This window comes from Prunus avium, chromosome 2, assembly GCF_965620075.1.
Source record: "Prunus avium chromosome 2, drPruAviu1.hap1.1, whole genome shotgun sequence".
Lineage (NCBI taxonomy): Eukaryota > Viridiplantae > Streptophyta > Magnoliopsida > Rosales > Rosaceae > Prunus > Prunus avium.
Window position 1 is genome coordinate 24368022 of NC_142285.1, and position 15697 is coordinate 24383718.

The following is a 15697-nucleotide window of genomic DNA, read 5'->3' on the forward strand; positions in this document are numbered from 1 at the left end:
TATTAGCTCAATGAGCTACTTTTGTATTACTCTAGGAGACATGCTTTCCGTAGAGTACCCAAATCAGTTCAATGAGCTACTTCAGTTCTCTACATTTTTTGAGTTTCATATCGGGATATTATCGATAATATCTCGATATATTGACCAAATCATTCATAAAAGTGTTGAAAATATCTTTCCGATAATATCAGGATAATATCGATATATTGACGATAACTATATGGTTAGTTGTTAAAATATCGGACCCCCAAAAATCAGATATTATCGGGATAATATCGGGGATATTATCGATATTTAAGACAACCATAGCAAGATCAAATTCTGCTCTTATCAAGTTTAGAGCGATTCATATTTTCTTCCTTCGGGCTTCGGATTGGATGGGATTAAGGGATGAAAGAAAAATATAGCACTGATCTAAGTTCACTTACCAGAGCATCACAATAAGAAGTTGATTCAACAGTTCATTTTTTTGCAAAGCTTTTATCCAAAGATGGAAAAACATGAGAAAAGCTTGTATCCAGAGTAATTCCAATTTAACCCTCAATTGCATCTAATGAAACCAACAGTAAAATAGTGGCAATTTACAACAACAAATAAACTGACCAATGAAACATCATTCGATTTTGTAACTCTGAGATATATATATTTACAAATAACTGTCTCTAGAGTTCATAACTTCATACAATAACAGGATGCTTCAAATGGGTAACTGTAAATTTAAAGTCAAAGTACATAATCTTTACAACAGAATTTAGTGTTGCATGAATAAGCTTATGAAATATATCAGCTTATCCAAACGGAACAAGCAAAGTGCTATCTGACACTTAGCCATTCCCAAATAATCACCAACATAATTTATTAAAATCAGAATAATACTTGCCCGTATGTAGACAATCGAAACTAGCAGTCTGGAGCACAATCATAACGGAACCAGACTCATACAATGTAGGTCTGCTTCAAATTCTTTTGACCACGCTTTCTTCTTGGGTTAGCACTAATCATGCAGGAGAAGGCGTTGACCAGTTCAGAATCCTCTTCAGTTGTCAAAATCTTGGCTTTACTAGGATCAGCAAGCAGGAGCTTTGCCACAAGGTATCCTGCAATTGACCAGGTCTGGAACAGGCGTGCCTGTTTTCCAATGAACCTACCTCTTTTGGTGTCGTAGTATTCTGGCCACTTGTCTCGCGATATCCGTTTTTCAGCAACCTCAACAGCTTTTGCTGCAATTTCGGGTCTATTCATCTTTATGGAAGCGACAGTGAGCTGTGAAATACATATATAATGTGTAATTATTTCGGACTACCAATACTCTAATAAAATCAAGATGCCGTATGAGTTTGATAAACAATTGAAATGATATAGCAGAAATTCCGCACAGTGTTCCAATCAGCCTTACACACTATATACATTACACAAACTATTTACAAAATACAGTTCTATCCACAAATGGGTATTTCAAAATCAAAAGTCGATATATTGCCTCTTGGGTCCATCTATCAGTTAGAAGTAACTAACAACACAACATTAACTAACCTGCCATAGCAGAGTCGGCCAGGAACCTGCATTATGGTAGGACCAGGGCCTGCATAAAAAATATGAAGTGTGAGATGGAAAAACCAAAAAAATAACAACAAAAAAAAAAATTATTACTAAGTTCGACTTATTACGTGTTCTTAGGATCACTTCCAGTGATAATCTGCCACTCCTGGCCTTCAAGAGCAGGATAACAAATCTTAAATGGCATGTCCGCCACCAAATCTCCCCATTTGGATTCAATTAGATCCAAAATAGCATGTGACTGATCTGTTGTCGCAATACTGCTTACTACAGACCACAAGTTTCCCAAAGAAAAAAATCGGAAATCCATATGAGCTGGTTGCAAATTTCCAATTAGATAGCCTCCTTTATTGGGCATCCATTCCACGAGCCACGAAGAAATTTGATCTGGGTAAATGTTGAACTTATTAACTGCATCATATGAATACTCTTCAGTCTTGTATCGGTAGATTTCATTCAGTTTTTTCAAATCAACCCAATAATACTCTCTGATATGAAATGACAGAGCTACCAGACGGTTGTTGAGTGCTCGAATAAGATCGATTGATCCATCCTCTGGAGCAAGCATCTCTCGTGCACAAAGTAATGCTGAATAGAAAAGGGACTGCACAGACGAAAAATCCAAATCACAAGATACAAAAGATTAAACTTTTTCATTCCATCTTGATTGTGTTTTTGGATCCTGGCCCATCATTCCCCTTTACTACAATCTCATACTTTGTTTTCTGGACCCGATAGATTACCTCTTGCCATCATTAATTAGTCATTTTCAACTTGGATAAATATGCTTGTTTCTTAAAACATTACTCTAAATTACAAGTTAAAACAAACTGGCACAGAAAAATGGTTCGTGGAACACAAGACTGATTGACTACTTTTGTCCCCTTCATATTGATATTTTCTTGCCACATAAAATGACTGTTCAAGAATATGATACCTGGATTTCCAGTGGGTGACCATGAATTCCCATACGTCGATCTATCATACAAGAACCATCTGTTACCAATAATGTAGGGAACATATCAAAACCATCAGCTAGACATAACCTTAGAATCATCTTAATCCCTGTCTGCACATCAACTCTCTCCTGAACTGAGAGATCACCAGAGCATTTTCCATATGCACGTAACAAGATTATCCACCATAACCCTGAAAATTACGTAACAATATGAATTAGACTTCACCAATGTTAGAAGTGCTAAAGAAAAACCTATCTTTTTAACTTTAAAACACTTGATGATCTGGTAGATAAATTTACCAGAATCTACTGGGGCAACACGGCCAATTGCTGCCTCTCCAAAGTCTGGATCCAGCACCTCTTCTGTTGCAGATTCATCACCATCCAAAGGAACAGTACGCACTTTAAAACTAGCAGGCATCAAACCCTGACCAGGACTATGACAATCCATTGTTTTCTCCCAGCTCTGAAATATAAGGAATACGCTTAATAAATAGGATAACAAGTACAGAAAACAAATTTACAAACGATTCACGATGATAACAAACAAGAATACAAACATAAATGATTAAAAAAAATACATATGATATGAAGTATAATTTGAACAAGTTCGGCAGCGGATCACGAAATCTTTGTGATCTTCTTCTCTATCTAATGAATGGGTGTCTGCTTTGAAATCGAAACGTCCTCTTACAAGAATGTTGTTACATGGACAGAGATCCAAATAAGTTAACTCCTGGTTGCATATAACTGGACACACACACAGAGAAGCCTCAAGTAAGAGATCCTTAAGACGTAAGGAAAACATGGTGGGCCCCATCCCGCAATGCAGTGCAAAAATCCAGATTGTCTATTTTTAAGGATCATCTAGCAGAAATTAGCTAAATCAGAACCATTTAGACATCTAATTGGGATAAAATAAATACAGTGTTTTCTGATTAACACTGAAATAATTGTGATGATAATCACATGGCTAAATGTTTTCCAATTTGGATTATTTTTGCGAGCATTATTCTTCAAGTGGACCAAAAAATAGACAATTCCGCTCATTAGACACCATTGCAGGGTGAGCTCGAACATTGTGTCCCATATTTGAATCCCTCTCCGTATATATGCACACATGAATACAAGCATAGACACACATATACACGAATTTGATTGAGAATCTAAACCGAATTTGATATATACAATTGCATACCACAAAAGTTCCACTAGACAATGTTTCTAGTCCACAAAATTTAGTAATATGAGAATGCACCATTTAGTAATATTGACTGTGGAATAACAGAAGGTCTTTATTACCAGATTACAAACATTACCTGCAACTGAAGAGTATGAAGTATAAAGTTCCGAACAATATCATACTCCCCCTTCAAGAGGAAAGCTATGCCAGAAGGTATGAAATCACGAATAAAGACTTGATCATAATTTAACACATTGGAACTGGTAGGATCGTTTGCAGCAATGGTTCCAACAGGACTTCCGCAATAATAAACCATAGATTCACGTAGTCGATCCCACGCTTCATCCTCGAGCGAATCAACACTAATCTTGTGAAAGGCATCCCTAACCGTTCCATTTGTTCCATTAGGTGACAAGCCCTCCTTTTCCTGTTTCAACTGCTGAACATCTTGAAATTCCAAAGCATTCGGCGCATTCACCATGTTGTTGATTGTGTTCAATTTCTTTGCACTATCCACAAACCATGTCCCATTCTCATCTTCTGTAGTTGCCCCACTTATACTTTCAGCTTGTTGGCACTTGCAACTCTGAATCCAAGAATCACCTACGGTCATATTTCCAAACAAACCACTCCCTATCCCCCGAAATCGATAATTTCCTATACGACTTCGTTGCATACCTGAACAACTGAGCAATTGCATGTATCTTGAGACTCTTCTCTTCCGACATTTTAGTTGGTATTTAGAAGAAAATATAGGATCACATTTGCTAAAACATGAATCAGTACTACAAAGGCGTGGTACAGCCCCGCAAAAAACTTGAAGAACTGCTTCAGAAGTGGCCATCAGCTTAATGATTGACGAATTCACTGGCCTGTATCAAGCTGATAATCCTTTCAATTTTGAAATAGTCAGAGTGAATCCAAGACCACCACTTCAACTTACGGAGAAGAATATACACCTTAAATCTGAAAAGGAGAAAACTTATTCAAATTTACTTCAACAAAAGTGTATCAATATTAGCAGAACTATAAAAAATAAAAATAAAAAAAGAAAGGAAATGGAAGTTGGATTATGCATTGTCAAAATAGCAATCACTGCAAAAGTAAAAAGCCTCTCCTTTTTCTTTATATTCCTAATAAACCAAATTTCTCTAGTTCTTCAATCTCTCTGAATTAAGCATGCAAAATAAAATAAGAAATCTACAATTCACATCAACATAGAAGTTAAACATATCAAAGGAGAAACAAAAGTTCAACCAACCAAACTCATGACCATTCAAGAATGTACAAGATTTTCAATCAAAGCTACAAATATATAAAATAACTTACGCAAGCCGGTACAGAAAGAAAGCAGCTGATTAAACGTAAACAAAATACAATAACAATTAAAGTTTTCAGGCAACAGAAGGCAGTAAACGAAAACCCAGACAATGATTTTCAAAATCACAACAAAATTTAAAGCAAACCAAATGAATTGCTTACCAAATTGTAGCTATTTCCCTGGTTATCCACAGAAAATCGAAGACTTTAAGCAATTGAGTATGTGGTATTTTCCCAGGTTCCAAATGAGAAAAGAAAATAAATGGCAGTTCTTCAATCTACGAAAGAAAAATGGGTTTTGTTTGTTCAAAACAGCAAACGTATCATACTAGGAAATCACATGTACGTTCTCCTACGCTTTTGCTTTCCTTTCTTTTGTTGTTTTCATGTGCTATCTTTTTCTTTCTTTTCTTATATTTTTTAGCTTTTGGGGTTATTATTATTGAGGTCTCCCTTTTTTAACCTCTTCTTTTTCCTTGTACGAATTTTTTCAGCCTTCTATTTATTTTCCTTCTGCTTTTCTTAACTTTCTTTTCTTTGTTCAACTTTTCTTCCTACTGTCTTTTCTTGTGGACAACAATAGAACATCGCAAATGTTATCTACTGAAAATAATTAATAACAATATGGGGTTGAAGATATTGGGTTAGTCAAGTTGGCTTGAACACATTTGTTCAAATCTCGCTCTCTATAATTTAGATTAAATTAAAGTAGAATATTATTTGTATAAATAATAATAATAATAACAATGGATATGGAAAACATCTTTTTTTTAAAAGCCTAAATAGTTTTAATATGATTTTTTATTGAGGTTTTATTAACTTCTTCTTTATTTACATATCCAATTAGGGGTGGGCGTGGTGCAGTTTCTTCTCAAAATCGGAATCATAACTATAAAAAAATTTCAGGTACGGTCCGGTTTGGATATGGCCAAAATGGCTAGAGAAACTGTCAGTGCGATTCCATTACAAAACTGATGCAGTTTCGCCGGTTTTCAGTTCTCAACTGGTTTTTTTTTTTTTTTTTCCAAGTTATTTCAACATTTGGGTATGTGAGATTCAAAGCACATAGAAGAGAAAAGGGCACAAAATGTGTGTGTGTGAGAGAGAGAGAGAGAGAGAGAGAGAGAGAGAATTAGGCTTCTTAGAGCATCCACAGTGGGGGGGTGTAAATTCGGGGGTGTAAAGCCACTTTTACATCCCCTTTACACCTCCGGGGGGTGTAAATATGTTTTTTGCTCCAGTGTGGGGGTGTAAATTCGGGGGTGTAGCCATGGGTCCCAGCCTTTTATGTTGACTTTTCTTCATTTTTCTTCTCTTTTCTCGGGTGGGTCCCGCCTGCAAGAGATGTAAAAATGGATGTAAATATACATTTTATTTTACATCCCCATGATGGTGATGTATATTTACATCCATTTACATCTCACCATTGGAGACCATTCCGGTGACTCGGGGTGTATATTTAACATAAACCCCCATATATACCCCTCACTGTGGATGCTCTTAGATCTTTTGGAAGATGGCCGCTGAAAATAATAAAGATGAGAGAGGTTAGATAGGGCAGTAGTTGGGCTTAGTTAGGCAAGGTGTGTTAGTGGCGGATTCAACGTCTTGTCAAAGTGTGGGCATAAATATTATATAATAATATTATAATATTTATTTACGTAACAATATTATATATTTATATAACTATTTATTTCATGAACACAAAATGCGTGTGTGAGGAAGGACAAAATAAGTTATTTCTTGAACTAGGTGTTGAAATTTTGTCAACTTTGGGGCTTTGATATTTTGAATATGGGAAATTTGGGTTAAAATCTTGAAGGTTTTATTTATTTTTTTTGGTAAAGAGGGGGGGTCAAACCCCAAAACAACAAAACCTTAGCTAGAAGCTAAACTAACCCAACGAGTTCTAGGAACTCCTAATAAGTCATCAACTAAAACAGAACCAAGCCAGCTTGGAGCAGCATCAAGCACACACAACCCAAGATCAAGGTTATGGCTCCATTTAGCCAAACAATCTGCCACGGCATTCCTTTCCCTGTATATGTGGCTCATAGAACAAACACCAATTTGTCTCACCATTGCACAACAGCTAGCAATCAAGGAAGCTAGAGGATGGGAGCCAAGCCTAGAATGCTACTGAACTAGGAGGACAGCCGTAGCAGCATCTATTTCCACAGAAAGCCTACGAATGCCTTTAGCAATAGCAATTTGCAAGCCAAAAAACAAGCCCCAAACTTCAGCTTCCAGAATCTGCCCCTTACCAATGTTCACACCAAACCCACTGACCCAATCCCCTAAGGAATTACGAATCACTCCTCCAGCACCAATAGAGCCTGAAGCACACCTTCTAGACCCGTCCACATTAAGCTTAAACTGACACAGCTCAGGAGGATCCCAAGTAAGCAAAAGAGGCATTTTAGGAGCCTTTGTACCCCCAACTTGGCTAGCCGTATACCACTCCCTTACAGCAGCAACAATAATCTTCTCAGGCTCAAAACTGGCCTCATTGTCAATATTAAAAATCTGATTATTTCTCCATTTCCATAAAACCCAGCAAGTAAAGACAAAAACTAAAGGCCATGGCACATGATCACCCCACATAGCTTTAGACAAAAGATTAGAGCGAAGCCAAGGGTGGAAATCCATCTGGAAAAAATGGGGATGAGCACCAGGACAAAGCATAGCCTGCCAAACACTAGTAACCTTCTCACAGTCCCTAAAAATATGCAAAATGGACTCAACTGGCCAATTACAGTAGGTACAGGCAGGATCATCCACCAGATGCCTCCTAACCCTCTGCTCATTAGACAGGATTTTTCCTTGGAACACCAGCCAAAGGAAAATTTGAAGCTTAGGGGGAATCTTCAATTTCCACAAGAACTGCCAGTCATACGAAGGCCACTCACTACCATGAAACAAGAGAGTGTAGGCAGTTTTTACAAAGAACAAACCATTTGCAGCAGGCCCCAAATTTGAGCATCAGGAACAGCACCAGTCACTCCCACAGGAACGCAGATAATTTGCTGAACCAAATCCTCTTCCAAAACTGCCCTTAATTTGTCAATATCCCACCAATTCCCCTTAAAAAAACTGGCGACATTGCAGGTCACATCCCCAACATGCAAAACCCCATCTTGTTCAAAAAGAGGTCTTCCATTCAGCCACCTATCTTGCCAAAACTTAACTGTGTCTCCTTTCCCAATCCTCCACACCATACCTTTAGAGAGTAACTCCACCCCATGCAAAATACCCCTCCAAGTGGAGGAACAGACCTGCTTTGGAATCAGGGAAGGGTCCAAAATTGACGTACCTTTAAGGTATTTGGCCTTATAAATCCTAGCCCACAGCCCCCCATCCTTGTTCTGGATTCTCCAACCAACTTTAGCAAGCAAGGCTTGATTCATAGCAGCAGACTTCTTAAAGCCCAACCCTCCTTTACACTTAGGACAACAAACCAAATTCCACTGACAAAGATGAACTTTGGTTCATTTTTCACTGCCTCCCCAGAAAAAATTTCTGTTCAACCGATCTAACTCATCACAAACACTCACAGGGAGTTTAGTAGTTTGCATAGCATAAATGGGAATAGAGGAAGTCACAGCTTGGATTAAAGTTGATCGACTAGCATACGAGAGAAGTTTGCCTTTCCAAGAAGCCAACCAACTGTGCACCCTATCCAGCAGCTTCTTATAAATAGTGTGATTAACCCTTGTATGAAGAAGAGGCATGCCTAAGTATTTGCCCAAGTCACTAGTCTGAGGGGATCCGCAAATACAACTAATCTCCTTAGCCACCTCCTTCGAAATATTGGGGGAACAAAAAACAGCAGATTTATCATAGTTTACAATTTGTCCTAACGCTTGACAAAAAAGCTCCAAACAACCCTTCATAATTCGAGCTTGTTTAACAGAAGCTTCAGCAAAAAGAATAAGATCGTCTGCAAAAAAGAGATGAGAAACCACAGGCCCAGATTGAGAAGATTTAACAGCTTTCCAATTACCTTTATGAACCAAATCAAAGATGATGTGAGAAAGTTTTTCAACACACAGCACAAACAAATAGGAGGATAAAGGGTCCCCTTGCCTAATACCATTCATAGGAGTAAAGGAATCAGTGAGCTCCCCATTAATACAAATCTGATACTTAACAGTAGAAACACAATGCATGATCAACCTCCTTAACACCGCAGGCAGACCTAATTCAGCCAACACCACCTCAATAAAATGCCAGTTCAATCTGTCATACGCCTTAGAGAGATCAATTTTCCAAGCCATAAACCCTCTCTTGCCCTTAGAAACCTTGAACTTATGCATAAGCTCCTGTGCTATAAGAATGTTATCTGTAATATGCCTTCTAGGCACAAAACTAACATGATTAGGACTAATTAGAACAGGCAAAATAGGCCTCAATCTAGCCACAATGATCTTAGAGATAACTTTATAAAGAGTTGAACAAAGACTAATGGGACGAAAATGCACCATAGTCTGGGGATTATCAACCTTAGGTACCAACGTGATAAGGGTATGATTCAACTCAGCAGGAAAGGAACACTCAGTAAAAGCCTTGGTCACCATAGCATAAATATCAGTAGCACATTGGCCCCACTGGGTTTGATAAAAGCACGCTGGAAAACCATCTATCCCAGGAGCTTTAAGGCCTCCAATACCAAAGAGGCTTTCATTAACTTCATCTAAATCCACATCCTTAGTTAAAACATCCAAATCTTCACCACTAATCAGAGGGAACAGATTAGGAATATCCAAATCAGTAGGAGCCAAGTGTGATTGAGTAAAGAGAGATGCAAAATGCTCAACAGCCAAGGCTTTAATACCTAGGGCAGTCGCAACAACCATACCATCATTATTCCGCAAACTCTCAATTTTATTTCTTCGCCTTCGAATCACAGTGGTGAGATGAAAAAATTCTGTATTACGATCCCCTTCCTGAAGCCACTGAACCCTAGACTTTTGCTTCCAAAACTGAGCTTCGTGCTCAAGAATTTTATTAAAATCATCCATTAAGGAGACTTCCAGCCGACTGAGAAAAGGATTAAACCCTTCGCAGAGGGCCTTTTGAATACCATTTAGCCGGGCTAATAATCTAGCCTTTCTCAACCGAAGGTGCCCAAAAACATTAATATTCCAATGTTTAAGACGAGCAACCAGCTGAAAGGTCTTCTCCATAGCAGAGCCATCCAACTTACCCCAAGTATTATTAATGAAAACACCAAACTTCTCATGCTTCAACCACATCGCCTCAAATCTAAAAGGGCGAAGATGAGGGGCAGCATGAAAACAAGATTGCAGAGAGATTTTAAGGGGATTATGATCTGAAGTAGTTCTAGGTAAATGTCTAACATGAGCCTCAGCATATAAACCTCTCCAATTCATCGTGCAAATGGCCCTGTCAATCCTTTCACTAACTTTAGTATTCCTCCAAGTGTACTTAGGACCAGAAAAACCCAAATCCACCATACCATGATCGTCAAACCAATTGCGAAACCCCTGCACTCGAGAAGTCACAGCTCCACCAAGTTTCTCATCCACAGACAACATCTCATTAAAGTCCCCAGCTAAAAGCCAAGGCAAATGATGGCAATCTGCAACAAACTTGAGATATTCCCATAAACTCGCTCGTTTTCTAATACAAGGACTGGCATAAACACCTGTAAACAACCACGGAGGACCACCATTCCAGGAAACACAAGCTGAAATAGTTTGATCTGACGTTCCCATAATAACCACAAATCACCAGAAAACCCAATAGCATCCACAATCTCAAAACAAGGAAAACCCAAAGTCTTAACAACAGAAATAGCTTTCTCACCACTGATTCTCGGCTCACAGACGAAAAGAATATCCATACGATGAATCCGAATTAAATCCAACATAGTAGACTTAAATTTAATGCTAGCAGCACCTCGAACATTCCAACAGACTATATTCATAAGGAAAAAATCAAAGAAAAACCAATAACAAAAGGGCTCACCCCATCAAATACCGAATGTCACTCCACCTTCACTGGTAAGGGTATGACCTGTCATCTAATCATTAGGACCAACACCTTGTCCCTCAGACAAATCCATGTTTTCACCTTGGCCCACATCAACACCAGTAGAGGCATCAATAGCCACTGCATCATCCTCAGACTCAAAACTAGCCTCAGAATTAACATCTTCTTCCCTTATATTCGGGGGCTGATGACCAAAAATATACACACCATTCTCTATGCTTGCATCATGGTTCCCCACCCAGCTATCAATTTTCTTACTAACCAACCCAGGCTGCCCAATTTCCTTCCCACTAAACTGAGCGACACCAGACGCATTAGAAGCATCAAAAAAAGTTCCAAAAGGCTTCCTAGGTATCTTATCCTTTGCAGCCAAAAAAGACTTGCTGGCCCCAACTTTATTAGAAATATCATTCAACACTTGCCTAGAAGTGTCCTTAGCTGACTTAGACTTAGTCCAAATCTTGCTGCCCTTGGGGACAACATTCTCCATAGCTTTACCCGTCTTAGAAGACAAAGAAGGCTCCGATCCCATTCTATTCACTTCTCTTCCAAAATCTTCACCAACTTGTCTCAAGGCATCAAATCTGGACCCCTTAGAAGTCCCACCAGCATTCTTACCCCCTCCATCTTTAAAATTATTCTTATATTTCCTTCTAGGCTGAACATTCATCCAAGGGCCTCTTAGCCCAGAATCCCAATCCTGCAGCTTATTAACCTCGTCCCCAGAATCAGTGTTCATGGCCATGCTCCCCTCTTCGATAGGCACCTCAGGAGTTTTCTCAGGTTGAATCTCAACCCTCAGAGGACACACTTCCTTCTTATGACCATATTTACCACACATATAACATATTTCTGGTAGGCCTTCATACTCTATATTGTACCAATGTTGATTAATTTGAACAAAAGCCTCTAGAGGCTTAGTTAGATCAAGCTCCACACATAAACGAGCAAATTTACCTTAATTCTGAGAAGTTGTTAGAGAATCAATTTTCAATAGCTTCCCCACTAAATTTCCAATACGCTTCAAGGACCACACATTAAAACATTCAAGCTGAATAGCAGCCACCCTTATCCAAGCTGCCATGCGTGTGATATGTGCTGTAGCAGGACAGAAACCAGGTCTCCATTTCTGCATAACCAAATACTGTCCCGCAATAATCCAGGGACCACCAGTCAGCACAAAATTCAGATCCTCCTCTAAATCAAATTTCACCACAAAGTAATCATTAACAAGATCAATCAACTTCCAATCCCCCTTTAGGCTCCACTTTTGCTGTAACCGATCATGAATGTAATTGTAAGCATGCGAATGACCTAGCAATTTTATGATCAGAGCATGCTTCCAAGCCTGGGAGAGACGATCCATAGCACGATCGGAAAACTGAATGCTCGGCCCCTTCTCACCTCGAGAAATAACCACATCTTCATCATCATTAAGATCCTCATGAGTATCACTAAGGCAACACACATCAATACCCACATTCTTTACTACATTCACCTTACCCATAAGTTTATCTTTAAAACTTCCAGACCCAAACTCAGATTGTGCCCTAATGACATTTCCAGAGCCAAAATCAGATTGAGCCCCATCTCTGAGATTTCCAGAACCACACCCAGATCGAGCCCTTCCTTGAAATTTCCAAATCCAAACTCAGATCTATCCCCCAAAAGAGAATCATCAATCTGCCCTTGCTTAAGAAACGGAATAGGACTGGACCTCTGTTCCAATTCGCACTCGGGATTGAAATCCTCTGATGCTCTCACTCTCTTAGTGAAGCGATGGTACTTCATATAGACCCCAGGTGAACCCTCCTCCATGATCAGAGAAAGCAACTCACAGAAACAAATAGAACCAAAACGGAGGAACGAACCTGGAAACCGCCGCAAACAGCAGCCTCCAAAGAGCAGCAAAAGCTTCCAAAAACCAGAAAATATCGCCGCGCGTGAAGCGCGTTCCTTATAGGCTGTTGAGGATCACTGAGGTATGATCTTCATCCATGCAGGTTTCATATCTTGAAGGTTTTATTTATTTGTTAGCCAAATATCTTATTTATTGTAGCCTACATGGTTGAAGAAGAAATTAATTGTAGATAGCTGCCCACACTAGGCTCTATGTAGGTCCGCCAGTGTAGACTTCAACCCTAAAAGATATATGGACTTCGAAGTTGGGCTGCTTAGTTGGGTTTAGAAGAGTTGAGTTCCATGGGATATTAAATATATATATATATATAGTTCACTTCTATTGAGTGATTCCTCAAATGAGGGACACTCTTTAGGGTCCCCTTCAAATCATTTAGTTTTTAAGTCTACATTCATAGATCATCATTGCAAAAAATTAGACAAATCAGAAACCGTTTTGATATCCAATTGTGTCCTACAAAATCAATGAACACAGTGCTTCAAAAAAGTACTAAAATTTCAATAATTCAAATGATTGGTCAAATAATATCTTATTCAAGTGATTTTTTATAAAGATGATCTTTGAATGAGTATCTACAAAATAGATAGTTTGGATTAGTGAAATATAATACGGAGTGGGCCATATAAGGGTGTCCCTCAAATAAGCATATTTGCGGGATCCCTCAACTGAAGCTCCATGTATATATATATATATATATATATATATATATATATATATTAACTCAATCGATCTAGTTCAATTCAAACCGGTTTTTTAAGATGCAATTTGGAATTGGAATTGGAACCAGGTTGAATTGGGTTTTTTTTATAAAAAAATAAAAATACTTTTATTGACTTTTTAGTCAACTGGGTTTTTTACCCTTTTTTTCAATTTGGTTCGACTTAGTTTTCCAATTTTCCTGTCTCAATGCCTAGCCCTAAATCCGACACCATATTGAAACTATATTGAGATTATATGGTTAATCAACTCAATATGATTTTTTTAAATTTATTTTTCCTTAAAATGAAACAATGACTAATCAAGACACAATGGTAACTTCATTATTTTTAGGATAAACTAATTATTTTCCCCTAAAATGTGAAAAACTCTCACAAAAGATAGGTGGAAACTATGCAAAAAACTCAAAGAGAGTCTCTGTGACTTATTCCAAAAATATAAAAACTACACAAGTTGGATTGCAACTTCGTTGTTACAAAGCCAACTTGTCCACAAACACCAAAAAATAACATATTCGCACCAATTAACTGTCCTCCTAGGAAAATAGAGCAAATACACCAAAAAGGGATAGATTCGCAAAGATTGTTATAGAATTACGCCATAAACGAGCCAACAAGACAAAGAGGGAGGGACGATGTGGAAGGGGGAGGCAAAGAGGATGGGAAGGGGAGAAGGTGGAGAGGAAAGAGAAAAAAAAAAAGGAAGACGAGCCAAAAAGTATGGCGGATCACCACTGTGGGAACACATTTTCGACAACCACTAAAAAGGTGACACATGGAAAAAGGAATATTTCTTAGCTCAACTAATTGTGCTAATTAAATCTCATTTAATTAGGCAATTATCCATGATTTAAGACAGAAATTTCTCCCCAAATCAAGGATCTGATTTCAGCAAATCTCATTGATTTATCCTGTCACCTATTTTTGGATAAGAATAATCCTAATTAAATAAGGATTATTATTCAAACCCTAGCCAAGCAAGGAGGCTATAAATAGATGGCATCTCATCACACTTGAGGTAATTCTAAAACCCTAGAAAAATCTCTCTCTCTCTCTCTCTCTCTCTCTCTCTCCTCTCTCCCTCACAGCTCCGGCAACCCAAACACACATGGCTCTGCGCCACCCGACTCTCCCTGTGAGAGAAAACTCCAACCTTTCCATTATTTGTTGCATCTTGCTAAGAACCAATTAACTGACTTAGGCATCAGCATTCTTCTTCTCCAACTCCTCGAGTTGAGCAAAAGAGGGGGCAACAGCAGACTGAAGGAAACATATATTTTCTTGGAAATGAATTTAGCCACAATATATAACACAAAAAACAATCATAATGGCGGATTAATTTTGCTTATTCTAATTGAGCTAAGCCTTTTTCATTTAACCCAAGTATCTTATGATCTAGTCTCTTTGTGCACAAAATAGAAAAGAAAGAAAGGTTAAGCTTTTACCCTTGATGACTATCTCTTGGAGAAGCCAAGAATGAGCACCTTTGTGAAAATGTCTTCTTTTCTTCCTCTTCTTAGAAACTCCTCAACCCAAGACTCCAAGAGTGAAGCCCTCTACCTTACCACACCAAAATGGACTAGAGATAAAGAGAAATCAACCTAGAAGACTTAGATGCTAAACTTTCTATGGTTAGATCGATTTTTGGCTAAAGAAGATGAAAGAGAGGATGTCTCATCTGCACATAAAAAACTCAAGAGTGGAATGCCAAAAACCCTAACTAGGTTTTGAGTCAAGTTTAGCTTTTATAGGAAAAAACAAACAAAAGGATTTGTGTTGTCATACAACACTTATCCTTGGGCCCATTTGGCTTTTGGGTATTTTGTCACTCTTTAAATCATATTTAAAACACAATCCAATTCTGTATGTCAAATAACTTTTGATTGTGAATTATAACTTAACCATTAAGTCATACTTATATCTTACTATTTGACTTGGTCAAACTATTTGATTCGGTCAATTGATTTGGTCAAACATGTCGACTTTGACTTTTGACTCCTAGTTTCTTTTCTCTTCGTTTGTTCCTC

General features: G+C 38.2%; 2 protein-coding genes across 3 annotated transcripts; both read right to left on the bottom strand.

Annotated features, from left to right (window-relative positions):
- Window positions 1–599: 599 nt before the first annotated feature.
- On the bottom strand, window positions 600–5432 carry LOC110764985 (neutral/alkaline invertase 3, chloroplastic). 2 transcript variants are annotated; one of them, XM_021968044.2, is made up of 9 exons: window positions 5181–5432; window positions 3835–4664; window positions 2816–2981; window positions 2604–2706; window positions 2495–2535; window positions 2069–2161; window positions 1668–1968; window positions 1534–1582; window positions 600–1263 (listed from the first exon to the last, which is right to left on the bottom strand). In XM_021968044.2, exons 2-9 carry the CDS (start codon window positions 4540–4542, stop codon window positions 937–939), a joined length of 1788 nt encoding a protein of 595 aa, XP_021823736.1. In that variant the 5' UTR covers window positions 4543–4664; window positions 5181–5432; the 3' UTR covers window positions 600–936. The 2 variants fall into 2 exon arrangements, with proteins under 2 accessions (XP_021823736.1, XP_021823735.1); XM_021968043.2 differs by having other exon boundaries at window positions 1668–2161; window positions 2495–2706; window positions 5181–5431.
- A 1722-nt stretch (window positions 5433–7154) lies between these two features.
- Window positions 7155–11874, bottom strand: LOC148296691 (uncharacterized). Its single transcript, XM_088248606.1, has 5 exons — window positions 11085–11874; window positions 10773–10958; window positions 8573–10686; window positions 7973–8461; window positions 7155–7883 (listed from the first exon to the last, which is right to left on the bottom strand). The coding sequence occupies exons 1-5, from the start codon at window positions 11872–11874 to the stop codon at window positions 7155–7157; spliced, it is 4308 nt and encodes a 1435-aa protein (XP_088104732.1).
- Between the last annotated feature and the right edge of the window lie 3823 nt (window positions 11875–15697).